The sequence below is a fragment of the Mirounga leonina genome, unplaced genomic scaffold (assembly GCF_011800145.1).
Source record: "Mirounga leonina isolate KUSES-001 unplaced genomic scaffold, KU_Mleo_1.0 Mir_173, whole genome shotgun sequence".
In the NCBI taxonomy this organism is placed as follows: Eukaryota; Metazoa; Chordata; class Mammalia; order Carnivora; family Phocidae; genus Mirounga; species Mirounga leonina.
In genome coordinates, this window is record NW_023270447.1 from 42,016,441 (window position 1) to 42,042,868 (window position 26,428).

At 40.4% G+C, this 26,428-nt stretch overlaps 1 protein-coding gene across 2 annotated transcripts in view; it reads right to left on the minus strand.

Annotated features, from left to right (window-relative positions):
- CACHD1 (cache domain containing 1) overlaps positions 1-26,428 on the minus strand; it is a 199,990-nt gene that overhangs the window by 87,720 nt on the left and 85,842 nt on the right. For both annotated transcript variants that reach the window (XM_035018363.1, XM_035018364.1), the window contains exon 3: positions 7,046-7,194. In XM_035018363.1, the coding sequence (XP_034874254.1) occupies positions 7,046-7,194 (149 nt within the window). The remainder of the gene's footprint in view (positions 1-7,045; positions 7,195-26,428) is intronic.

Here is a 26,428-nt window from a genome sequence, read left to right on the forward strand (position 1 = left end):
TGGCAAATTTTATGTGTTAATTTGGCTGGCCCACGGTACCCAGATATTTGGTCAACCATTATTCTAGATGTTTCTGTGAAGGTATTTTTGGGATGAAATCAACATTTAAGTCCAATTAGTTGAAGGGTCCAATTAGTTGAAGGCCTAATAGAATAGAGACTGACCTCCCCGGGCACCTGGGTGGCTCAGTTGGTTAAGCGACTGCCTTCGGCTCAGGTCATGATCCTGGAGTTCCTGGATCGAGTCCCGCATCGGGCTCCCTGCTTGGCAGGGAGTCTGCTTCTCCCTCTGACCCTCCCCCCTCTCATGTGCTCTCTCTCATTCTCTCTCTCTCAAATAAATAAATAAAATCTATAAAAAAAAAAAAAGAAAAAAGACTGACCTCCCCAAGCAAGAAGGAATTCTGTCAGCAGCCTGGAACTGCAACTCTTCCTAGGCCTCCAAACTGCTGGGCTATGCTATAGATTTTGAATTTGCTTCTGCATAATCACATGAGCCAATTCCTTAAAATAGATCTACCTCCCTCTCCCTGTCTCTCACATATCTCCTCTTCTATTGGTTCTGTGTCTCTGGAGAACCCTAACACAGGGTTAGGACAGTGTCTATTCATGAAAAATGCCACCAGGAGCTGTGTTCTTGCATCAGAACCTATGCTGGTTGCTTTGTCTCTAGCACAATAGCCCCAGGAGGGTCCGTGGTAAGACCTAACTCTTGAAATCATATTGTTCTAGTGGGTGGCAGCCAGGGATGCATTAAATTTGGGTTCTCAGAAAATGAGATGAGAGTTCCCTGCCGTCCCTGGTGACTACATCAATCTCAGTGGATGTTCCATCTCAAAGAGCTCCTTGAAAAATAGCAGGAATCTAATTGGACAATGTTTCCCAGAATTTCTTCTCCTTTTGGAATTAGTGAAGCTTTTAAAGTCTGCCCTGATGGGTATGTGAGAATTCTCTATAGAGCTCAAGTCTAGCTGCAGGTGGCTGGCTTCCGAGGAGCTTGAAAACCATCGCTTACTGACTCTAGTTCCACCCAGAGTATCACTTTGCTCATCTCAAACCTGGCCTGGATGCCTTAAATTCACACCACAATTAACCAATTCACAAGCATTAACTAAGTGAGGACAACGGCGCTGAACCCCAGGAGACACACACAAAAATAAAAATCTAAGTTCATCTTCCCAGTATTTCCTTCCTAGTTTACCCTCATGTTGTTCCCCTCTTTTTTAAAAAAACAAGACAAAACACATAAGAATGAAAAAATAAGAATGCCACCAGGCAGGAACACTTACAAAAGAAACTGGGGAAGGGAGGAAAGAAATGGATTAAGAGACATGGAAGATAAAATTATTGATTGGTTTGTATAAAAGCCAAGGGTTAGTGGGTTCTGCCGAGTCAACAATAGGTTCAGAGGTGCTCAACAGAACCCCATCTCTGTGGGAAGCCAGGTTTCAGGGACAGATACTCTAAATGTTATGCACAGGGGAGCTAAATTCTTTAAACCTGACATTTTCTTAAGTCAAATTTATTAGCATTATACAGTCCTTTTAGACCAGGAGTTTCAAACTCAACATGTTGGTGTGGGCCAAGCAGCTGATCAAAGTCAGGGGAATGGGTTGGGTGTAATCCACAGGGACTAGTAGTAACGGTGTGAAAGGGCGAATGTGGGCCCGGGCCTCAAAGGGGAATCATGCAAGCTGACTGCTGCCCAGTGGGAACATGGACTCACAATTGCCAGATCTTCTGATTTTAGAGAAGACAGAATTTTGTATATTTAAAATGCATAATCTCCCCAAATTTAAATGTTGGCAACAGATTTAAAAACTTACAAATTAAAAAATCTTTACAACATCCTGTGGGGCCAAGATAAACACATTTGTAGACCAGATATAGTCCCTGAGCGTAATTCTGCGTGTGTCTGTGCACTCGTCGTGGGGGAGCCCAGTCTCTCAGGTGCCCTCATCAGCGACCCAACACAACACAAGGGGAGCTGTTCATTAAATAAATGAACTCGTTCTCAAAACTATGTCACTTTAAGTGACACCACTGAAAAGGAGTTTGTCTTAGATTAAGCCATCATCTAATTTTTTTTCCATTTTAGAGGAGGTCATTCCTTCAGCAAACATTGACAAAGCACCTAATCTTCACGCAGGGCCTTGTACAAAATAATTAACTTGTAGGACTCCTGAGTAGGAAAGAGTTGAGTGGTCTGAGAAGGAAAGTATCAAAATCATCTGAAAAATCAATTCTCTGCTGCTTTGCAGGTTCTCTCTGCTGTCATCATGCTATAAACCTTCAGAATCTCTAATAGGACATTTTAAAGCCCTTCTCTCTTCTGAACTGGGCATTTTATTAAAACAAGCATTATCAAGCCTTTGTGAGAAAAATAAATGGATTATAAATCAATAACAATGAAATTCTAGGCTTGAAACAAAAATTGAATATTGGCTATTGGTTAAAATTAGTTGTAAAAATATTGTCCTAGTACTAACTCATCTTTGATGCCTTTGGAGAAGAAGCCAGGTCAAACAGGCCACAGGCAGGCACTTAAAATGTTAGTAACAAACAGCTTGAGCGCCACTGGGCCAGTGCTAGGTGTCCAAACATGTTTACAGAGCCCAGATGTTTAAGAACGGACAAGATCCAGATCTAAGACTGCAGGTCCCTTATCTCAATTGCTTATATTTCTTATAATGGCAGTATGAATACATTTGCATGTAGCCAGATATATGACATGGCGCCAAGAGTCTGCTTTACAGAACTGTAAAATCTCACAATTTTTAAGGACTTTAGCAATGCTCTTGAGCCCATTTTTCATGAACTTTCATCATTACCCTATCTATCACCTTCAGGATTTTGGTCACATTCACTTAATATTTTCATTTAAGTGAGTTCACTTTTTAAGCAGAGAAAAAAACTGTATCTCTTGACCTAGAGGATAATATCCATACTTAACAAATAAAGAAGTTACAACCTAAAGACAGCTCCCTGCAGTGACCCTGTGAGGTATGTATTATCCTTATTCTCAGCTCACTGATGAGATTGAGGCTCAGAATTAAGTGACTCCCCAAGGTCAACTTATGAAGGAGGCTAGATTCAAAACCAAATCTGCCTACTGTTAAAAAAAAAATTATGTCCTCAGATTGCTTCCCAAGCCTGGGAGTTCTTCCTTTCTGTGCTTAACTCCAACATGAACTCCCTGAGATTCAAAATGTAGACATTTTTGGAGGGAATGGAATATATATATACTGAAAATGTGTTCAGTAAGATACCAAAACAGCAAGTGTTGAGAAAAGCATTGTATGAGGGACTAGAATAAAGGCAGCGAAGGATTCCCATCCTGGCTCACCCCAAAAACTTACTATTAACTCTTTCCATTTTTGAATCTTCATTAAGAAGGTGAGAGAGAGAGGCGCTTGGGTGGCTCAGTCGGTTAAGCATCTGGCTTCAGCTCAGGTCATGATCCCAGGGTCCTGGGATCGAGCCCCCCATCAGGCTCCCTGCTCAATGGGGAGCCTGCTTCTCCCTCTCCCTGCCGCTCCCCCATGCTTGTGTGCTTTCTGTCAAAGAAATACATAAAATCTTAAAAAAAAAAAAAAAAAAAGTGAGGGCACCTGGGTGGCTCAGTTGGTTGAGCAACTGCCTTCGGCTTAGGTCATGATCCTGGAGTCCCGGGATCAAGTCCCGCATCGGGCTCCCTGCTCAGCGGGGAACCTTCTTCTCCCTCTGACCCTCCCCAGGCTCATGTGCTTGCTCTCTCTCTCTCTTTCTCTCTCTCAAATAAATTTTAAAAAATCTTAAAAAAAAAAAAAAGAGAAAGTCTCATCATTTTAGATAGTGTGTGTGTTCAGCCAATCGCTAGAAAAGCATCAGCTTGGAGTTACTCCAAAAACTCCTAAACAATGTCCCTGGGTAAGTGAGCTCAGTCAGAACCAGGGAGACCCTAAGAGAAGGACAGTCATCCCTTGCCACTCCCCTCTGTGAACAGTGTCTATCAGTTATCTCTTTAATATGCCACCAGAGGGAACCTGTTTTTCACTCCTCTATAAATCTTCTGATTACCCAGCTTCATTGTCTGAACTGCCCTGGTTTTACAAGCTTCACCCCAAATGGGAGCCAGTTCTGTCAATGACTCCTAATGAGGAGATAAGATTGCACTGCATCTCTCCAGAGTCCCTATGCAACATTCAATACCAACCTCTGAAGGAGGGAAGGGCCTCCTATTAACCTGCTTACTCAGCGTGTATCCTCCTAGGAGAACAGAAGTCCCTGGGATGGTAAACTAAACTAAATGAGAAATTCCTGAAGGGCAGACACTACACTTTGTTTTATTGCTTTCACCAAAAGGTGGACCACTGGATTTTGCCAAACATCTGCATGGCCTGCATCTCAGACCTCAACCCTTATATCTTAGCATATTCAAAATGGAAATCACGGTCTTTACCCCAAAACATTTTGATAGTCCTCCCAAACTTTTAATGTGTGCATGTATGTATGTATGCATGGCCATTTTCACCAGTCAGCAAATACTCTTTTACCATCTCATGTTTGTGGATGTAACAATCTCCTTGACTAATCCCCTATTATTAGAAATTTAAGGTATTGACAACATTTTCTATTCTAAATGGTACTCCCATGACTTTCTTTACGAGCTTCTCTTTATAAACATATCTTATTATTTTCTTGTGACATTCCCCCAGATGAGCCGATCAAATAACATGCACATTTCTAAAGTTCACAGAATCTTTTGTGATGCCATCCACCTGGTACATTTCTCTGCATTGAGGAACCACAGTACCTCTCTGTGTCACATTTTGTGCTATTAATTATGTTCAGTATTTGCCCTCCACCCCCAAAGTTTTAATTTGTTGAGACTAGACAGCCCCTTACTCAACTCGGATTTTGACAAGTAGTAATTAAATACAATTGCCAGGTGCTGGGGTAAAAAATGCATGAGGTGTAATCCCTGCCCAGAACAGTAGGGGAGGCAGAATCACCACCAACAACCCATGATACATTTCGTTCTACACTGTAATAGAGGTGTTTGAAACTTACTATGGGAACAGAGATGAGGGAGCAAGTGAATCCCTCCAGGGGCAAAGGGAAATAAGGAGAGAGAGAGAGAGAAAAGAGGAATTAGGAAGCTATGGAGAGAGGCAAATTGTTGAGTTACTTCTTGAAACATTAATAGAAATTCACAAGGTGGACCAGTAATGGGATGAACACATACAGGATAGATTTCCAAGTAGAGACCAGTCAATTCAAGCTTGTTGTTTCGACTAGAGCAACAGTTCCACTTAGGAATTTATGAAAACCTCCTATCTTTTGAGGCAGGGTTTTTCACCCTCTGCACTACTGACATTGTGAACCAGATAATTCTTTGTTGGGGGGGGGGCTCTGTCCTGTGCATTCCAGGACATGAGCAGCATCCCTGCCCTCTCCTCATTAGATGCCAGGAACAACTGTTCCCCACCTTCCAATTGTGACATTGCCAAACGTCCAAGGGGAAAGGGGGATAAAGTAAGGGATGGAAATCACTCCCGGGTCGAGAACCACTGTTTTAAGCATAATTCTAGCTTTAAGGATTTCTCTCTTACTATATACTAGCTCTTCTTGTTCTGAAAACGATTTTTTCTTTGGTTCAAAACCCAGCTGGGCCCTCGTTGTCTTTTTAGATAAGAAATAAGTTGTCAAAAATATTCAATTACTGATGCCCCAACTACAAAAAAAATCTTCTTTGATTACACCTAGTAAAAAATGAGATGTTCACTATGCTATGGAAGTGTGTGTGTGCGTGTATGTATATACAAGGGTTAACATTTGTTCAGATAATTACAAAGTATTTTTCACATTTGGTCTCATTGAGTGCTCACAACACTCTGTGAAGTATTCATCATCGTTCCAGTCTAGAGATGAAGACAGAGTGGCTAAGACATCAAATATCCAAGACCATCTGAGTGTTAGGGAGGATTCCTATCCAGACAGGCTCATTCTACATTGTATACATTTTCCCACTTAGTTTACTAAACAACTAGTAGGAGCTTGTTTAGGCTGCAGAGTAAGCCAGGGGAAAAAAAATCATCTTCATGTCACATAGAGAATAAAATGACTTAAGGATGCCCTGCTATCTACATAGCCCACCAAGAAACTATAGTAAGTAAAAAAAAAAAAAAAAAAAAATTTTGCTTCTGGAAGCAAAACATTTAACCACCAAAAACTATCTTATATCTATCCTTTCCATGCCTTTAAGAGCACTTATTGTACAAAAAGGGGAGTAATACATACTAATTATGATAACATTTACAATTTTTAAAGTATGTTAACAGCTTTTAATCACTCACAATAGCCCTTGAAAATTGGTCTAATAAAGATTATTATCCACTGATATAAAACTGCACATAATTAAGGTCACACAGCTAGTTAAAGACTAAGTAAAAATTCAGTTCTTTGTACCTCTAGGTAAGTGTTCTTTCCACTACAATTTCCGGCATCACATGACTCTACACCCCTCTAGATATAACTATCACTAGGCTAATAAATAAAAATATCCGTAACCGTACAGATACTAATTCTGTTGCAATATTATCCGAAGCCATATTTCCCATTAGTGTAGATGCTATCTTTAAAAGTCCCAAAGTATGAAGTGGGGAATTTTTGCTACTCTTTTCAAACACAAAAAGCACTCCCTTAAATTAGGCAAATTGCTAGAATCAGTGAGGCTGTTTTATTCATGACTCACTAGTTGACACCTGACAAAATGTTTGCAATTTTCTTAGCTTAATTCAACTTTGTACTCAGCTAATTTTTGATACTTCTGAACCTGAATTCCAACATGGCAAAAAGGTGAGCAGGAAGGACCTAGGAATTTCCGGGACATAGAACGTTGAGTCCCACTTCTTTAAAAATTACTTGTCCATGTAAAGACAAAGAGCTTATTTAAGACTGAAATACTATACACTTTGCAATAAACATGCACAGGCATTTGAATATGAATGGAAAGCAATTCAATTCTGGGTTTCAACAAGACAAAAATATTTTTAAAGTCTTACTCCATCATGGAAGGTGGGATAGTGCAGCAGTCTTGAATTGCAGTGAGAGGAGAGGTGAGGTGAGCTGTATAGGAGGCTTCTACAACTTGCTTGTTCCGGTTGACCACATCCAGGTAACGGTTGAACTTCTCTCGGATTTTTTTGGCTAGCTGTGAGACAAACAGTAAGCAAAATGAATCAAAAGCCCACCACAATAACCCACAGTGTTTTTTTCTAATAAGCTCATTAATTTATATTATAGGCTGCATGTATTATACTTCAGGTAAAACCAACAATATATACCCAAGTCTCATTCTACCATGTAAATTGAGATAAAAACTGCAAAATGTCCAGAAGTCCCAGAAGGATAGTCAGACGACAGTAAAACAGTATCTGCTGTCTTAAAATAGCTAACGATACACTAAGAACTTCTCATGTGTATGAACTCATATAGAACAATACTGATCCATAAAATGCCTTGCTAGATAAAGGAAAACAAAGTCTACTGATATTATTGTCAGCATGACAGTATTAGGAATTATACAGCAACAACAGTGATTTTAAGAAAACAACCCGTTATTCATGGTTCTGGATTCACACAGATTTTCAAGAGAAAAATATGTGAAGAAGGGAAAGGACATACAGTATCTTCTGCTACACAACTCCAGGGGGCACCATTCACAGTCCTCCACGTGAATGGCAAATCTCTGGAGTTGTATAACGTAGACATCCACATAAACAAAATATACAGTTAAAAATATATTCATGTTTACTCTGTTACACCTTTAAGATGGACAAATGTCTTTCTTAACTGCTGTGAACAGAACACTTCATCATAATTTAGTTTCATGGGGGAATAACAAAAGCAAATGAATAAGCATACTGCTTTTTCCTCATTGTTGCCATCAAATATCACAGCTTAATTAGAGATCTCCAAGGAAAACAGTGTTGTTTTTCTTACCCTTAAACAAAATGTTACCCAAATGAAATGACTGATAGAATTATAGCTAATTGGTTTTGTAGAGCTATTCATTATCAGCACACTAGAGGAGAACTAATCATCTCCTTTGGGTCATGCAACTCACACGATCCACTAGCTTACAGGCTGAGGACATGAAGCCAAAGCAGGATATCTTCATTTGTTATTTTCAAGCCAATTCCAAACCCTGATTCTGTTCCATTGATGTTTGGGAGCTTTCAGAGTTTCACTTAAATAACGGAGGTTCTCAGCCTTGCTAAACAATGCACAAACTATAAAGTTTAGAAAAATTTCCAGACATAGCAAGTGTATCAAAGTAACATTTCATTTGATAAAGCATCGTCCAAAGCTGTTTTAGCATTTTCAGAGGAGGAACTGTGTGCCCTTTATTTTTTTTTTTTTAAGGTTTTATTTGTTTATTTGAGAGAGAGAGAGAGAGAGAGAGAGAGACTCCTGCTGAGCAGAGAGCCTGATGCAGGGCTCGATCCCAGGACCCTGAGATCATGACTCGAGCCAAAGGCAGACACCTAACCAACTGAGCCACCCAGATGCCCCTGTGTGTCCTTTAAATTAACAAATCCACCTGCGATTCTAATCTCTGAGCTCGAATTTATTATTTTAAAAATTTTTACGTTTTTCTCACTGAGATCTTCATGATAAAATGTATAGACACAGTTTAATTTAAACTACTGGTGATTTTGCCACAACCCCCACCCCCACCAGCAGACATCTGGCAGATTTTGGAGACAATTTTGGTTGTTAGAATGTGGTAAAAAGTGCTACTGACATCTGGTAGGTGGAGGCCAGAATGCTAAATAAATATGTGCTCAATAAATAGGCTGTTTTTTTAAAACAGAAGTTTGCACTAATGTAACAATCCTTCTTTTCCTGGACTCTTACATTCAATGGATTAGTAGAGGATGAGAGAGTCCAGCTTAAAAACCTATATTCTCGTAGTATCCTGCATTCCCTCCCCATAACACACATTACACTTCAATGCTGTTATCTGTTTAATGTCTGGTTACCCCACTCGACTGGATGTCCTGTAAGGGCAGGTACTACATATGTTTTTGTTCATCTCTAGATCTTCAACACCTGCCTGGCATTGCAGGCAGATAAAAAATATTTAATGAACTAATAAAGATGAAAAAGAAACCCTCACCCCAGAGTCCTCAACCTTATCTTTTGGTCTAGGATCAACAACCTCTTTAAAAACTTGAAACACTTATTAAAAACAACAACAACAACAACAACATGTATCTGGAAACTCCATCAAGAAGAGCAAGTTCTACCTTTTCTCTCTAGGTTCTGAAGTAATAAATATCATTAATTTTGCACCTGTAATATCAAGAGTATAGCCCTTCCTTGCCCTTGGGAACAAATGTTCTGTAACAGTATAAAGGTAAGGTGTGTTTGAAAGAACTAAAATTCTAAATAACATCTTCACAAACTCACTTCCAAAATTAAAGTGGAATTTGCAATCATTTGTCTTTCTCTCACATATGTATAAACATACACACAAAAACATTTGAGAAATACCCTGTATTTCTTTTATACATGTGGAGAATTCTAACTTAAAAAAAGTCAGATCTAGTTAATCATGATATTCTAATTTGGTTCACTGTCCATTTTTGTATGAGCTAAGAATGATTCTTACATTTTTTTAAAAAAAGATTTTATCTATTTGAGAGAGAGAGGGCACAAGCATGAGCGGGGGGAGGGGGTGTGCAGAGAGAGAAGCAGACTCCAACGCTGAGCAGGGAGCCTGATGTGGGACTCGATCCTAGGACCCTGGGATCATGACTGGAGCAGAAGGCAGATGCTTAAACAACTGAGCCACCCAGGTGCCCCTGATTCTTACATTTTTAAATGTCTTTTTTAAAAAGGCATTTTGTGACAGTAATAACTATAGGAAATTCACATTGCAGTGCTCATAGTTTCAATGAAACAGTTATTTGTTTACCTAATTGTTTATGGCTGCTTTCATTCCAGTGTGATAAGAGTTAAGTAGTTACAACAGAGGCTATATGGCTTGCTTTGCTATAGGTAGAAGTCAGAAGCCCTAACGTGTCCCAAAATAGAGCCATAAGCCCAGTAGTTTTATAAAAATTTGCGGCGATTTTTTTAACACCCCCCTGCCTCTGACAAGTGGGGTGTATGTTCCCTCTCCACACCCACTCCTTGAATCTGGTTAGGGTTATGATGGCTTCTACCAGTCAAGTACAGAGAAGCTGACACTATGTAAGTTCTGAGGCTAGGTCATAAAGGGCCATACCACTTCTGCAGCTCTCTCTCGGAATGCTCTCAGCTACTACGCTGAACGAAGTCCAAGACACATGGAAAAGCCACAGTTAAGTGCTTGGTTGGCAACTCCAGCTGCTCAAGCCTTCAAGTCATCTCAGCCCAGGTTCTGAATAGGAGTCACGAAGTCTCCAGATAGTCTCCCTGATGAAGCCCCAGACATCATAGAATGGAGATAAGCCATCCTTGCTGTGCCTGACCTAAGCTTCTGACCCACAGCATCTGCAAGCATGAAGAAATTGTTGTTTATGCCACCGAATTTGGGGTGTTTTCTCATGCAGCGACAAGTAACTCGATAGGTTGAATTCTGTCCCTAGATAAACATGTTGAAGCTAAGCTATCCAAAGCTGCTCCAGGTATTACCATCTACACAGCATCAGAATTATCAAGACTGGAGCCTGTGGATCAGAAACCTGTTGCAAAGAAATTGCAGGGTTCTTCACAAAATTATAATAGCTACTGTACAGTGGTACTTACCACATACTATACACGTTTAAAAATATGATAAATCACATAATCTGAGGAATGAAACTCCCACTAATATAATCAGCCAAGGCACAAAGCCAGGGCACAAAGCCCCTATTCCTGGGCTGGCCTTGGAACCAAGGAGTTCCCTGGTGGGGCGGGGGGGAGAGGAGATGGGGAGAGGTGCTGCCAGAAGTAGTGGGGGCAGGAGCAAGTTGGCAATGTCTGCCTTCAGCCTCCTAGTTAGGATGGGCCACGAGCTGCGTTATTCATCAGTGGAGGCAGTGACCTACATGCAGAACCCAGACACACATGACAATTAACAGAAGGTCTCAAACACCAGCTCCTTCCACTTTGGATTTACACCTCTCAGCCGGAAACTCCTGTCTTTCACTTAGTGATACCCCATCTTGCCTTATTTTAAAAAAATAATAGCCGGGACACCTGGGTGGCTCCATCAGTTAAGCATCTGCCGTCGGCTCAGGTCGTGATCCCAGGGTCCTGGGATCAAGCCCCGCATCAGGCTCCCTCTGCCTGCCACTTCCCCTGCTTGTGCTTGTTCTCTACCAAACAATAAATTTTAAAAATCTTAAAAAAAAAATAATAGCCAAACTTTGTTGAGCCCCATGTACAGGGCACTGTTCTAAGCACTTCACAAGCATATATCAATTTAAGCTTTCAAAGAACCCTGTAAGGTACACATCTCCATTTTTCCCTCCCGGAAGCAGACACTAAAGGTTCAATAAATTGCTCAAAGTTACAAAGCTAGTAACTGGTAGAGCTGGCACCCAAACCCAGTAGTATTCTAACTCCAGAGCCTAAGCTTCAACCTCTATGCAACACTGTTTCTCTCAGTAATACACACAGACCAATAATCCCCTCCTCCCATTTCTTTTCAAACCCATTTTAACAGATGCTGTGAAATTCTTGAGAGAGTACCATAAACCACACACCGTTGCATTACTTTACAATAAAAAATTAGAGTTCTGAAGATACTTACATTTAGAATTGCACATAATTCCTATGAAAATCAAGACTTTGAGGAGGTTTAGAATTGAATTCTACCAATGATAAAAAAGGGAGAGGGGCAAAGTTGAAACAATGTATTCTCCAGAACCAATACCTGTTATTACTGGACTACTGTGGTGTAAGTTACATCAAATGAACTTAAATTGTTCCAATTACTCCAGGGTGTTTAACTCTGTTCATAACCTGGGAAGAGAATGGCGTGGATGTACTGCTTTCCTTTAAGAAGCGACTTTCATAATTTAGTATTTTCCTCGGGATTTTCATTCAAGTAATTCATCTGCCATCATAGGGTAGTAAGATGCAATTGTAATTTCCATTTTACAAGTGAAGAAACTGAGGCATATGGAGCTTAAGGGTCCCCTGACTCCCATGTGGGGCTCTGGCCTCCCTTCACCCCACTGCCTGAGATGACCTCCCTATGCCCTTCTGACAAGGAATGGGAGAGTGACTCACTATGGAAAGCTCAACTCCTGCTTCACTGCAGGGTATTTTTCTCTCTCTCTAAAAGCAATCTCCCTTCAGCATGCCAACCAAATCCAGGTTGCTCGGCGGGCATAACAGAATCTATTAGAGTAAAGATAGCCCACAGAGAGATTAAATCCTGAATGTATCCGTTAAACTGAAGAGGACCGGCTACCAACACAGAATCTTAGACAGATTCTGGGTCTGTATCCTGCCATGATCCCTGCAGACAGGAGAAAACAAAGGACGTTCTTAACAAAAGCTACAGGTGGACCCACAATCCTCCTCAGTGTAATTAAAAACATTTTTCTTTCCACAGCTCAGCTTTCATCTTTTATCCTTCTTTATCCTCTCCCCTTCATCCCCTAAGGGGTTCCTGAATGCTGATGAGACGACGGGACTAAAACCATCTTGTCATCTTTTGGGTCAATTCTTTGGCTAGCCAACATCCAGCCATGGGTCAAATGATCAGTAGGTAGCACGCCGGTCCCCATGGGAACGGATTCTAATTTGTCATCATCCTCCAGTGACAACGTTTCATCACAACATCAATGAATTTCTTTCTTGCTGAATTTCACTTCCCTTAATTTTCCCATAGACATTTCTGTCATTTGCATACTTCCCCAGAGCCCCCCCTTTTAAAGCTCTTTTTACCTTACTTAGCTTTATACTTCTAAAGATTGGGGGTGGGGTAGGCACACAGTTAGAAAAAGGTAAAAGAAAACACAAATGCAAAGGCACAGCACACTTTATTTATGTCTCTTTCCTAAAACTCCGGAAGGAGTTTTGAATGTTAGGGAAAGCTTTATTTAAAATGCATAACAATGAAGCTGACAGGCACAGACAGGAAAGGTACCCTAGGGGACTGAAGATTCATCGCAAAATTCCTATTGAATGTAGAAGAGTTTAACATTTGACATTCAAAAACCTTTGTGCCGTGATAAGAATTTAATAGCTGATCCCTTTTCCCTCCCATCCCGGCCTTATTACTCAAGAATTATTTTCCCCCAGCAGTTTCAGGACTGGGTTATTTAAATGTGACACAAATAATTTTAAGAATATGCAAGCAAAAACATTTAACATCTCTGAATGTCACGCTATGGCATTCCAAAGTTCAAGTAGAACACATTCTCATTGTTTCACGTTGCACACCGATATATGAAAGCTGTACCCTCGCTATCTATTAGTAATTACTTTTAGTAATTAATGGTTGCAATATTCTAAAGAGCTCTCTCAATTATCGGGTAGGAATTTGGGCAAGTTGACTTTCCTTAGTCTCAGTCTCCTCATGAGTAAAATGGGAAGACTTACCCCCTTTTCAAGGGCTTATTGTGATGTTCAAACAGCAAACATATAGAACCCAAGATAAGTACAAGGAATTATTCTTACTGCTCTAGCACAGTCTCCACACCAGGAAATGCATACAATGGTGATAGGAAAGTAATGTGGGGTCTAAGTTTTCCACTAACCAAGCTCTAAGTAAAGGGAGAGGGGCTACCGGAACACTGACCTTTTTATTCATTTAACTCATCCTCATGCTTAATCCTCCATAGGAAACCTGGCACAGGGTCGGCAGGGGAGGGAGGGAGTTGTTTTTTTTTTTTTAATACGCCCCCCCCCCCCCCAAATTAAGAGCAAAATGGCACAAAGGGTTTAAGCTTTGGAGTCAAATAAATTCGAGTTAAATCCAGCTCTGTCATTTACTACCTAAAGGGAACTAGGCAAATTATTTCTCTAAGCCTCAACTTAATTACCCCTACACTGGGAATAACAGGTGTTTCATGATGTTGTTTGAGAACTAAAAGGGAGGAGGTATGTGAAGTATGAAGCAGAGTAACACTGTAAGTGCCAAATAAATGGTACTGATTGTTGTTTTACTACTGCTGTTATTGTATTTGTTATGTTTGGGGGACTTTACATATTGACATGGAGAATCTTGAACAGATTCTCAGCGACTGGAGAGGAGTCAGGCCGGAGGTGTTAACACTGGGCTAGGACCTGCGAGGGCTGTCAGTGACTCTGTGAAAGCACCATGTCCTGTAGGTTATGTAGTTACAATCGGAGATAACTCAGAATTCGTCTAGGATCTTCTCTTTCTAAATTCCAGGATCTAATGAGGACTTTACTCCTGTCTTTTGCCATTTTCAAAGCATTTCCACAGGACTCGTCTTAACGTGTGCCTTCCAACAACCCTAGGAGCTAAGCAGTGTTCCAACAGTCAGGAAATCTAGGCTCAGAAGGTGCCCACACTCACGCTAAGTGAGTGTACGAAGTGGAGACGGTTTTTTCTAATCCCTAGCTCCATTTTCTCTGTGTGCTACAAACTCCAAAATTGCAGGGGGAAAAAAAAATCGACTCTCCCAGATCCAACTATGTTCTACTCATTCTTTCAGTCCCAGCCCAATTTTTGCCTCTTTGAATCCTCCTCAGATCCTTCTTTTCCAAAATCGCCTTGATCTTGCCATTTGGACCCCTCATATCCTGTTTCATATTGTTCATTTTTCCCTATCTAAGGATCCCGTTTTCCCCGGCAAATCAGTAGCATAACAATTCAGCATTTATTGATTGCCAGCCATGTGCTGGGCACTTTGAAAGAGCGACTATACGTCAGGCCTTTTAACTCTCCCAACAGCTCTCAGTAATTGCTATATGCTATTTTTAAAAATGGTTCTGATAGATTTGCCCAAGGTCACACAGCTAATAAATTAGATCAAACCCATGTTCTTGAACACCGTACTATGCATTTTTACTTAATGTAGTGCCCAGCATCTAGAAAGGACTTAAAAGCGGTCATCACTGTATTCATTTGCCCTCATACACCATTATTTGTGATATTGGAAAAATCTGCTTCCAGTTCTAGGAAAGGGCAGATAACCTATGAGACTACTGCTCTCATCTGGTTCAAGCCAATCAAACTCCGGGCCTGTCTAGTTCCCTATCTTGACCTGCCTCCTGGGTAGTATCAGCTGCTCTGGAATAAGTTGTGCCCAGAAACAGAACACCAGTTCAGAGAAGGTATCCTGATGACCCATGGCCATGGTTGGGAGGTGGCTGCTCATTGACCACTAGAGTCTGGGCTTCGTGAAATCACTCAGAGCAGAGCCTGGGCATGGCGGCCGGCAAGGATACAACACAAGACAGATGAAGACGTATAGATGGAATAGGGCCAGTCTGACTTTCCAATGGCCCAGAGGCTTCAGGGTTGTCTGACGGATGTGTGGGAATAGCACATCCAGTGGAGAAGCAGGGCAGCTGCTGACAGATGAACTGCAGGTGGACCGGGAAGATTGATGTGCAAGGCTGTCTGGGCTCCAGGGTCACATACCCTGATCCTGTGAGAGGTGGGGCCCCTGTGGCCGAGCTGGGGAGGAGTGCAATGGAAAAAACAGAAGGCAAGTGCTGACATGCCGGAGAACCAGAGGAGGCTGAGCTCTGGGAAACCGGTGAGAGCGGCAGCTTCTCTCTAAGCAAAATGCAGGTTTGCTTTTAAGGTTACAATGGGGTTTGCTTTGGGCAGCAGTTTGTGTTAGGTATTTCAGGAGAGTCATGGAAACACATACCCAAGCCTCCTGAAAGCCAAGGTTATCAACTCAACGGCTCAATAGGCTCTTGCCCTGTTTTTCACCCCACTCTCCCCTTAACAACCAGATCATAACAAAAGAAACAATGGGAAGGGCAGGCTTCAACCCACTTCTCACTTCATTCTGTAATAGGAGCCCCTGAGCTGAGGTTCCTTTAAACCAAAATAAGCAAGTCCTCAGGCCTTCAAAGTTTACAGTCTGTTCCTTCAGGAGGAACAAGAAGTTCAGCCTAGTCTTGACCTTAGAAAGAACTGAGAGGCTGAGAAATGGGGGTTTGAGGGAGAACCAGGAGCCACAGCATAGGGACTAACTTCTACCATTTAATTCACAACTTTGGAGATAAGTTTGCATAAGAAATTAATCAGGGAGGAAAGGAGGAGAAATAGCTTGGGTTTGTGAATTTAGGAATTTTCTGGTGACCTATGAAGGACACAATCATGGAACAGGAGAGAAAACTCAGGCCCCTTACTCTTAGTTTGTAAAGCCCATATTTAGAGTACAAATATCTGCACATAACTTATCAACACCAAGTGTAACTTTAGAAGCATTCCAAGTAATGGGAGGCCACGGCCACTAGAGAAACTGGGGATCAGCTGGGAGGGCTCTGAGACCCTGCAATTTTCCCCACACCCAATGCAAACAGTATTTCCTCTCCAACCAACCCTGCAACCTGGGCCAGAGCCTGGCACGCTGCTAGGACTCAGGAAGTCTCCTGTATAAATGAAAGTCAAAACCTGAGCTAACCTCCAGTTACAGGCCATCTGACCAGTGTTTTAGGGCTTCTTCACCGGCCCTTTGAGAGCAGATCGATCAAACACCTGCCAGCAAGTGTCAATTAGCTCAGCAATGAAGTGGAAAGAGGACACTGGCAGGGAAACAAAAATCTTCTACTACTAAACACTTCCTTACCCTTGACCTGGCAAGAACTTAGTAAATCTGTTTCTTGGGAAGACAATCTTGAGATAGCATGGAAAAAAAAAAAAGATGTTTCCATTTCCTCCTTTTGAATAATAACTTATCTTTACAACAGAATATAACATTTAGGACTTCATTAATACACAGTTCTAATGACAGTAGAGCTCAGTACAATAAGTAGGAGATTTCCTAGTCCTCCATTTTAAGATGATAAGTCAGTGCAAGACAGAGCCCAATGCACAGTGTATTTCATATTTGGGGTAACAAACTCCCACAATATAGATTCCCTTTAAAAACGATGGGTAAAAAACACTACAAGAGAAAACTTTTTTTTTTTTTTTTAAAGATTTAGTTATTTGAAAGAGAGAGAGGGAGGGAGGCAGACTCCCCACTGAGCAAGGAGCCCAACACAGGGGCTTGATCCCAGGACCTGGAGATCATGACCTGAGCCAAAGGCAGATGCTTAACCGATTGAGTCACCCAGGTGCCCCAAGAGAAAGCATCTTATAAACATGCAATTTCTTCAGCTGTTGAAGACTGGTCTTGAATATCCATAATCATCCGAGTCTTGAGTATGTATGACAACCTCAGGACAACCTCCAAAATGTGTCCTACCTTCCAACAGTGAAGCCAGCTTATAATATACTTATCTCGATAGATAGAGAAAAGGTACTTAGTAGCTTTAGTTTCAAGATATTGGAGTAGTGGCAAAGCAGCTTCTGAGATCCAGGGGCCTTTACAATGTAGGTATAGAGCTCTAAGTACTGATATGGAGGTACTAGGTTGTTGTTGTTGTTGTTTTAATTAGGAAACAGCCACAACACCGACACAGACCACTTAGATGAGGTGCAAATCCTGGATGCTAGGGGGAAATGCTATTAAGACTTGCTAGAAACAACAAAAAAGTAATGTTTCCCATGTGGGTTCCAAACCAGAGGAATGAGGATATTTGCCTCAACCACAACAATTTTATTATATCCTTCTCTGAACTATTCTGTCTGTTCCCTTGCCAAGCTGCATCTGATATCATTCTCTAACTCACAGTTGGATTTGGGAAGGTCTTCTCATCCCCTATCTGATGACAGGAAGGATTGCGAACAGAAGACCTGGTGCATGCCTGCTCCCCATCGGCTGTTTGTTTGCATAGGATTCACTGCTAACACCTTCCTCCGGAGGGGTGGGTGACTGACATGGGGGTCAGAGGATGTGACCATGACACTTCTCCATGGGTTTGCAGAGGAACCAGCATGCACTTTGCAGCATATAAAAGGACTAAAGACAGCTTAAGTAATAATCAGTGAAAACCCCCATGAACAGCTATTTTAGCATGATCCCGACCTGCCTAGTCTTCTAATATTAAAGCTGTAGCTCCTGGTAGGATTCCATTTTTATCAATGTGTTACTTCATGGGTCCAGATTTTCAAAGGGTTTGGCTAATTCAGAAGCCCTTGATATTAGCAGCCACTTAATTCCTTCACATCATTACCGCAAGTATTTCCTATTGCACCCCAGAATGTACTAGGGATGAGCTGGTCCCTGCTCTTAAGAGTCTCATCAGCTTTTCAAATCCACTCTGAGTTTCCGTGTATGCATTCTGCCAGGGTAGACGATCGGAGGATATTTTTCTGTGGGAGGAGCAGTTTTGGGTGGATTTGGAGAAATCTTGGCTGCTACCTCCTCCCCAGCATTTCTGAGCACTATCCAACCTAGAGATACTAGAAACGTGTGTATAATGGGCTTAATTGTTTCCATTTTTAGTGGAATATTCATTTCTCATGATGAAGTCTTCCTGGCTTATGGAATGAAGACTTACACTCAGTCCATTCTCTTCTAGTTAAATGCAGTTTGAGTAGGAAGCCCAGGATCATACTTTCCGAGGTTCTGCTTTACTGAAAGAAGGCATCTGCACACATATGGACTGCAGGGTTATGTGAAAAGCTGGAGCAGCAGAGGCACACGTCACGGCGGGGGAGCTTACATTTCTTCTCCCGCCCTGCCCCAAAGGCCTCACCCTCCCGCTCCTGGCTCCGAACTGCTCTCCAGCTACTCTCCAGTGCTGTCTGCCTGCAACACTTCCTTCTCCCTGCCTCTGTTGATGGAGAAACAGTACCCGCCCCCCCTTCATTTGCTCCAACAGTGGGAACACAAAGTGTGGGAATTAAGGGACCGGGGAAAAGGACTATTCTGGGTTTTTGCCAAAATAACGACAAAAAAACCTATAACTAGAATTTATAAGCGTTAAATATTAGTGTGTGGTGGTGATGGGAGGTAAAGATTTCCATTTTCTATCACTGGGATAGGGGTACATACACAAATGTAAACATGAACACTGGGTTATAAATATTGTAAATATGTGCACAGAATTCATATCTGTAAACAACAGATACTGCATTTTTATGTGTTCGAAGTAAGTACATTATATAAAATGTGTGAGTATACAGGAGAGGGGTGTGTGTGTGTGAGCAGGATTATCTCCACTTATCTCAACATGAGGCACATACATTGGCTAAAATACAATATACATATGCCTGAAGTCAGCCAGCCTGTATTTGGTATAGGAATTAAACCTTTCATGCATGCATGCGTATAACCATATTTTAACTTCCAAATATAAACAAGCATATGGAACATATGCTGCATATATTTTTTCCTTAAAATATAAACAAGATAAATAGTTCAAATTTCAAATTGCTATTTATTAAATAGTGAGACAGGTAGCCATCTTGCTTTCCCCCCTCCCAAGAAGCTGGCTGAGCAGTTCCTCATTATTACTCAGTAATAATGACAATATTCAGTATTTCAGATTATTGTCAGAGCTTCATACTGGGAGAGAACCCAGGAGTTCTGAGAGGTAGCAAAAAAAAGGGTTTGCTACATTCTCCAGGGAAACTATACTAACAAAATCTTTACCAACCACAGTTCCACACTAGGAATGCCTAAGAGTTAACCAAGTTCTACTCGTGTATAACAGAAAGAAAGCTCACTCTGTTAGACTTTAATCCTGAGTACTAACCCAACAGCTGCTGTTTTTCACTTACTCGGTTAGCTAAAAGTTCTTATTTAGGGGGTACTCATTTACAAAAAAACACCAACAACAAAACAAAGCCAAAAGCCCAATAGAAATTCCATGATGGCCTACATTATAACTAACTGTTTAGGGTTATGTTCATAACGGAATAATGATGAATGGTGAAAAAGAAAAAAAAGGGTCAAAGACTTCATTTACTTTTATATCTTGTTTCTGTTCCTGCAGGATGATCCATTAGTAATATAATGCTCTTCCTCATAAGGCTCAAGTTACATCCTTGTGATTTATTAGAGCTAAAAGGCTTGTCACTAACAGTCCAGAAGGCACCCCCGTTCAGCATTTCACCCGTGTCCACTGAGCATTTAAACTCAATCTTTTCCCTGTTTAGCAGCTAAGTATTTATCATAGTACTGAAAATGTTTAGACATATTCCTTTCTTCCTTTGGTTGATGTGTAATACTCTCAGGAAAGAATAAATGACCTTCCTTTTAAAAAATTGAAGACCTATAGAAAACCGGCAGCAGAAGTATAAAAAGCAACATCAGACCACACTGAATAAAATCTTGGTCCTATCACCTAATTCAAGAATGATTTGGGGGAATTATTTCATGGCTGAGTTTCAATTTCCTAAAATCTAAAACGGGAAGAGGAATTGCACTTGTATCACAGGTTTGTGGTAAAAATTCAATGAGATAATTCACATCAAGCAGCATTTGTTAAAAGAACACAAACTGTCATATCAAGTAAATAATCTTTCCCCAAGTGCAACACCATCTAGGTACCTACCAGTTCTTGCACCCATCCCCCATTTAGTAGACTTCTAGAAAAAATACATAATTTGAACGGAAAGTACCGCCACACCAGATGGGATCGATAATCTACTCAGATCACCATTCGGTCTCACAAATACAGTCAGTCAGTCGTTCCCAAAGAGGGCATTTCTGTCCTTTAGGGCATCACCTGCAAGAGATTAGCAAGACCTACCAAATACACGCACACATGTCTCCTGTGACTTAACTATGTCCTTGGGATAAGCTCTTTGTTTCTCTTCCTACAATACCAAGTATATATTAAGTCCTCAACAAATGTTTGCTGAATTCATCAACTGCCGACCACTTACCAGAGGTATGCTCAGAATCTCCCCTCCAAGAAATCAAACTCTAGTTTATGCATTCATTCCCAGTATCTATAAAGCACTACAGCATTATTCTGACATGGTCCCTGCACTTAGGAGTTTATTTTTAGAGGACCTACAAATACCGCAAGTTTTCTCTCTGCTATAAGAACATTTAATATTTTCTTACCTCTCCCAAAGTTTAAGGAGTATCTCCTAATCACAATGTTTTCACATTTCTTTTAAAACAAATTCAAACTCAACCTTGCATGATTATTTTTGAAAAGCAGAATGATGTAGTATAATCATTTGTAGATCTTTTGTAAAGTGACAAACCACTTTAAAAAATAAAACTTCATGCTAAACTCTAATATATCAAACAAGTAAGGTGAATTGTTAGAGGAAGAAAGGGAGAGAAAAATGCTAGAACTTCGTCCTTACATTCTACAACAGCCTCTGCTGTACTTCCCTCATACCTTAGGAAACAAATCTGAAAATAGCTCATGGAGGCATTGCATTTAAATTCACTTTAAATGAATTTGAACTCATAATCAAGTTCTCTAACCTCTTAGGTGACCCTGGACAAGATATTTACCTGTGCATAATTTTCCTTGTCAGTAAACCTTACAGAGCTGGTTTTGAGGATTATGAATTCACATAGCAAATATTTACTGAGTACCTACCATATAGTACATGTAGATACTTCTTCATGGTACTGAGGGCACATCAAGGAATGAATTAGCTCTGCCCTCATACAGCTCAGGTATTTTTTTTTAATAATTAATATTTTATTTTTTTAATTAACATATAATGTATTATTTGTTTCAGAGGTACAGGTCTGTGAGTCATCAGTCTTACACAATTCACAGAGCTCACCATAGCACATACCCTCCCCAATGTCCATCACCCAGCCATCCCATCCCTCCCACCCCCCTCCACTCCAGCAACCTACAGTTTGTTTCCTGAGATTAAGAGTCTCTTATGGTTTGTCTCCCTCTCTGGTTTCGTCTTGTTCCATTTTTCCCTCCCTTCCCCTATGATACTCTGTCTTGTTTCTTAAATTTCTCGCATCAGTGAGATCATATGATAATTGTCTTTCTCTGATCGACTTATTTCACTTAGTATCATACCCTCTAGTTCCATCCATGTTGTTGCAAATGGCAAGACTTCATTTTTGATGGCTGCATAATATTCCATTGCATATATATACCACATCTTCTTTATCCATTCATCTGTTGATGGACATCTAGGCTCTTTCCATAGTTTGGCTATTGTGGACATTTACAGCTCAGGTTCTACTAGGAAATATATTCAGCAACAACCACCAAAGGGAAATATATTCAACAAACAAAAATAAATGCATATATACATCCTAGGTGATAAATTATAAGGCTATAAATAAAACAGAGATGGGGGTAAGAAGTAAAGAGGGGTACAATTAATAAAATTTATAAATGAGTGGCCCAGGAGGGCCTCACTGAGAAGGAACACTGAGGCAAATCTGAAGGATGTAAGGGGGGGAAATCATGTGGCTATATAAGACTTAATGACAGCACTTTATATTCAATAAATGATGCCAATTATTATCATAACCAATACAATATGAAGAAAACACAAAACTAGGAAAATTCTGTCTTTGCCACTTTACCACTTACAATGACCTCCCTGATACAGTTTTCTCATATGGAAAATGGGATAAAGATACCTGCACTTTTTACAATGTCATTAAGAGGATAAAATGGGAAAATATACATGGATATACTAAAAAATAAAGAGCCACATAAATATTACAACTATCACATTCTCACTTATACTATTTTTCCAAAATGAGAGACCACCATCCCATCTTTATGGGACAAGGAATAAGTAGGCCAGGAAGAGGGCTTCTTCTTCTTCTTTTTTTTTTTTTTAAAGATTTTATTTATTTATTTGACAGAGAGAGACACAGTGAGAGAGGGAACACACGCAGGGGGAGTGGGAGAGGAGAAGCAGGCTTCCCGCTGAGCAAGAAGGCTGATGCGGGGCTCGATCCCAGGACCCTGAGATCATGACCTGAGCCAAAGGCAGACGCTTAACGACTAAGCCACCCAGGCACCCCAGGAAGAGGGTTTCTAAAATAAAAATGAACTTCTCTTTTGGAAAGTCAGACCAAGAACAGTAAGCTGAAACAGACCTAGATTAATTTCCAATCAAGGTTGAAACCTAAACAACCAGCTCAATTTGCCAGGACTCTGGTTTGAGAGAACAATCATCTGTTTGCTCTGAGCCTTGGCTGATTCATTACAAATTCTCCATCTGGGTGGCTGAACTAGCTTTCAACCTTTCTTTTACCTTCCTACCAATTCAGTGCCTTTTGTTCACTCATTCAACAAAAATTTCATGAACACTTACAATAAACACAGAGCCAAGTGTAGATTTTGGTTAAGTGGGTGAACTAAACCAGGGCTCAGCCTAAATAAATCCCCCGGGGACAGGTGGGGGAAAGGTTAGAGGCAAAGAATGGAATCCATCTACACCACCACCAGGATTCCTCTACTCTGGACAAGTCTGAGCCTTGAACATACTTAACTAGGTAATTATAAACAAAATGAGAGCCTTCAGGCTACTACCACACTAGGTTATGCTTGGCAGGGCAACCCAAAATAAATCTAGATTCTGGAAATACGAATATTGAGGCACAGAGTATCTCTAGACACTTTTTTCAACAAATATTTGCTAAATGTCTACCTAGTACTGGGCACAGGGAGCCAGAATTCAAAGACATGATTCCCAAGTGCTTGGCACTTCCACACCTCCTCTTGTCCACCACTGTCCCTTTCTCCCTGTGGTGCAGTGCACAGTTCAACAACACAACCAGATTTTCCTACAGTGAAGAGTTTCTGGTAATAGAAATACAGAAGTAATACAAATGCAAAACCGATATAAATCCCATGTCCAGCCTCTCATTTCTCAACTAGCATGGCTTCTACTTAAAGCTCCCACTAGTCCCTTCCAGGGTCTTTCTGTGGTCATTCTCTCCTGGAAATTCTCTAAAATTCACAGATCTTTTCTTACAGGCCTTACCTAAGAGGATTAAATAACACACTAAGAATAGCAATCTTCTCACTCCTCTACTCTTACATGCACTCTCCACCACCCTTTTGTATTCTGAAAGCAGAACACAAAATACTGAAACATCTAGTCTGTGCTAGCCATGTAACTTTTTAAGCAATCTTGCAAGATAGACTGTCACCCCCATTTTATAAATAAAGCGGATGCAGACACTAAAGTATCATGCCAAAAATCAAATAGATTGTAAATGATAAAACCTGCATAGAGCTTAAGTTTTCCATATCAAAAGATGAGGCTCTTTAGTTCTCCATCTCAAACAACCCTACAAAGAGGCTGTCCCAAAGAGTAAAGTTTCCTAACCTTTCTGGCCTTATAACCATGGTCTCAGAGGTCCCAACTCTAAAATTCTGAAACATCACACTACTTACAACTGATTATTTACATTTTAGTGTATGAAGTATCATCTAAGATTGACTACTTCTATTCATAATCTCTTTGAAGAAAGAACTATTTTGTGTTTGTTCTGCTACAAAGTATTTTTCTTCTCCTATGAATACAGGGATAGCATTTTGTGCATGATCTAGATACTAATTTTTAGATGGATTCTAATCCATTGCTTTGACCTGGTCCAAATTCCTCATGACTGGGGGGACTTGAATTTTTACTGAGGTACAAGAATAATTTGGAGGATTAGCACCTGCCAAGCATTAAGTTCTTATAAAACCAATATGCTTCTCCTTTACTGTACTCCAATGAATGGTATTTGGTGAAATAAAACATCAAATTTTAAATCTTGCAGATAGAATTGTCAGTATCAAAAAACAATTCCTAAGAATAATTAATAGGGGCGCCTGGGTGGCTCAGATGGTTAAGTGTCTGCCTTCGGCTCAGGTCATGATCTCAGGGTCCTGGGATTGAGCCCCGCATCGGGCTCCCTGCTTGGCGTGGAGCCTGCTTCCCCCTCTCCTTCTACTGTTCCCCCTGCTTGTGCTCTCTCGCTCTGTCAAATAAATAAATAAAATCTTAAAAAAAAAAAAAAAGAATAATTAATAAAAACTACAGACTTCTACCAGAATGTATTTTAAATGCTAGAATGTTTTGAAACACAAGAAACAGACTAGCAGTTTGCATCCAATCAACCTAATTGCCTGCCAAAACAATCAACTCTCCTCACAGGAAGATAATAGAAACCAAAGTTTTTCCACAGTCTCCAGAGTACAATCCAAATTTTTTTGACAGAAGAAAACCCAAAGTGTGACCAATTTCCAAGAGTAAAGAATCAACAAAAATCAAGTTCAAATATTTGTGTATGTTAGAACCTGCAGACAGGATTCTAAAGCGGCTATCATAACTATGCTCAAGGATACAAAGGAAAATATGCTTGCAATGAATGAAAAAAATCTTAGAAAAATACTCTATTAGAAAGAAACAAATGGAAATCCTGGAGTTTAAAAATAGGATACTGAAGTTTTAAAAAATCTATCTGTGGAGTTCAACAGCAGGTTGAGACACTAGGAGTAAATTTCTAGATCAATAAAAATGATCTAATCTGAAGGTCAGAGGGGAAAATAGTTTTTAAAAGGAGGAGATGACGTTATCTCAGGAACTCGTAAAATATCAAAAGATCTAGCATATATGTAATCAAAGTCCCAGCAGGAGAAAAGAGAATGAGGCAGAAAAAAATATTTGAGGAAGTAATGATCAAAAAGTCCCCAAATTTGATTAAGACCAGACATTTATAGACTCAGAAAGCTCAAAACACACCAGGGATGATAAATAAAGACTGATAAGTTTATTTTTTTTTTTAAGATTTTATTTATTTATTTGACAGAGAGAGACACAGCGAGAGAGGGAACACAAGCAGGGGGAGGGGGAGAGGGAGCAGCAGGCTTCCCGTGGAGCAGGGAGCCCGATTTGGGGCTCAATCCCAGGACCCTGGGATCATGACCTGAGCCGAAGGCAGACACTTAATGACTGAGCCACCCAGGCGCCCCAAGACTGGTAAGTTTAGACAGTTATAGTCAGATTGCTGAAAACCAAAGAGGGAAAAATTGTGAAAGCATCCATGGAGTGTGGGTGGGGCAATGATATCATACACCGTGACAACTTTTATGGACTTATCAGAAGGTGGAGTCCAGTACACAGTGGATCATTTATGCATTAAAAGATTAAAAGAAGTCAGTCTAGAATTCAGTGTCAAGTGACATTTTCTGAGCACAAGAATGAGAAAGAGACTTTGTCACCAGAAAATCTTCACTACAACTAAATATTAAAATAAGTTTTTAGATTATCAGTTGATTATCTTTGGAAAGAAATGAAGCTTACTGGAAATGGCAAGTATCCAACATTTATTTTTCTTTTAATTTATTAAATTCATAGGACAATTTAAAGCAAAGCCTAACATTCTCTTGTGCAGTTTACAATAGATAGAACTCTAGCATGAAGGACAGTAGTGGGAAAATGGACCTATAAGGCTGAG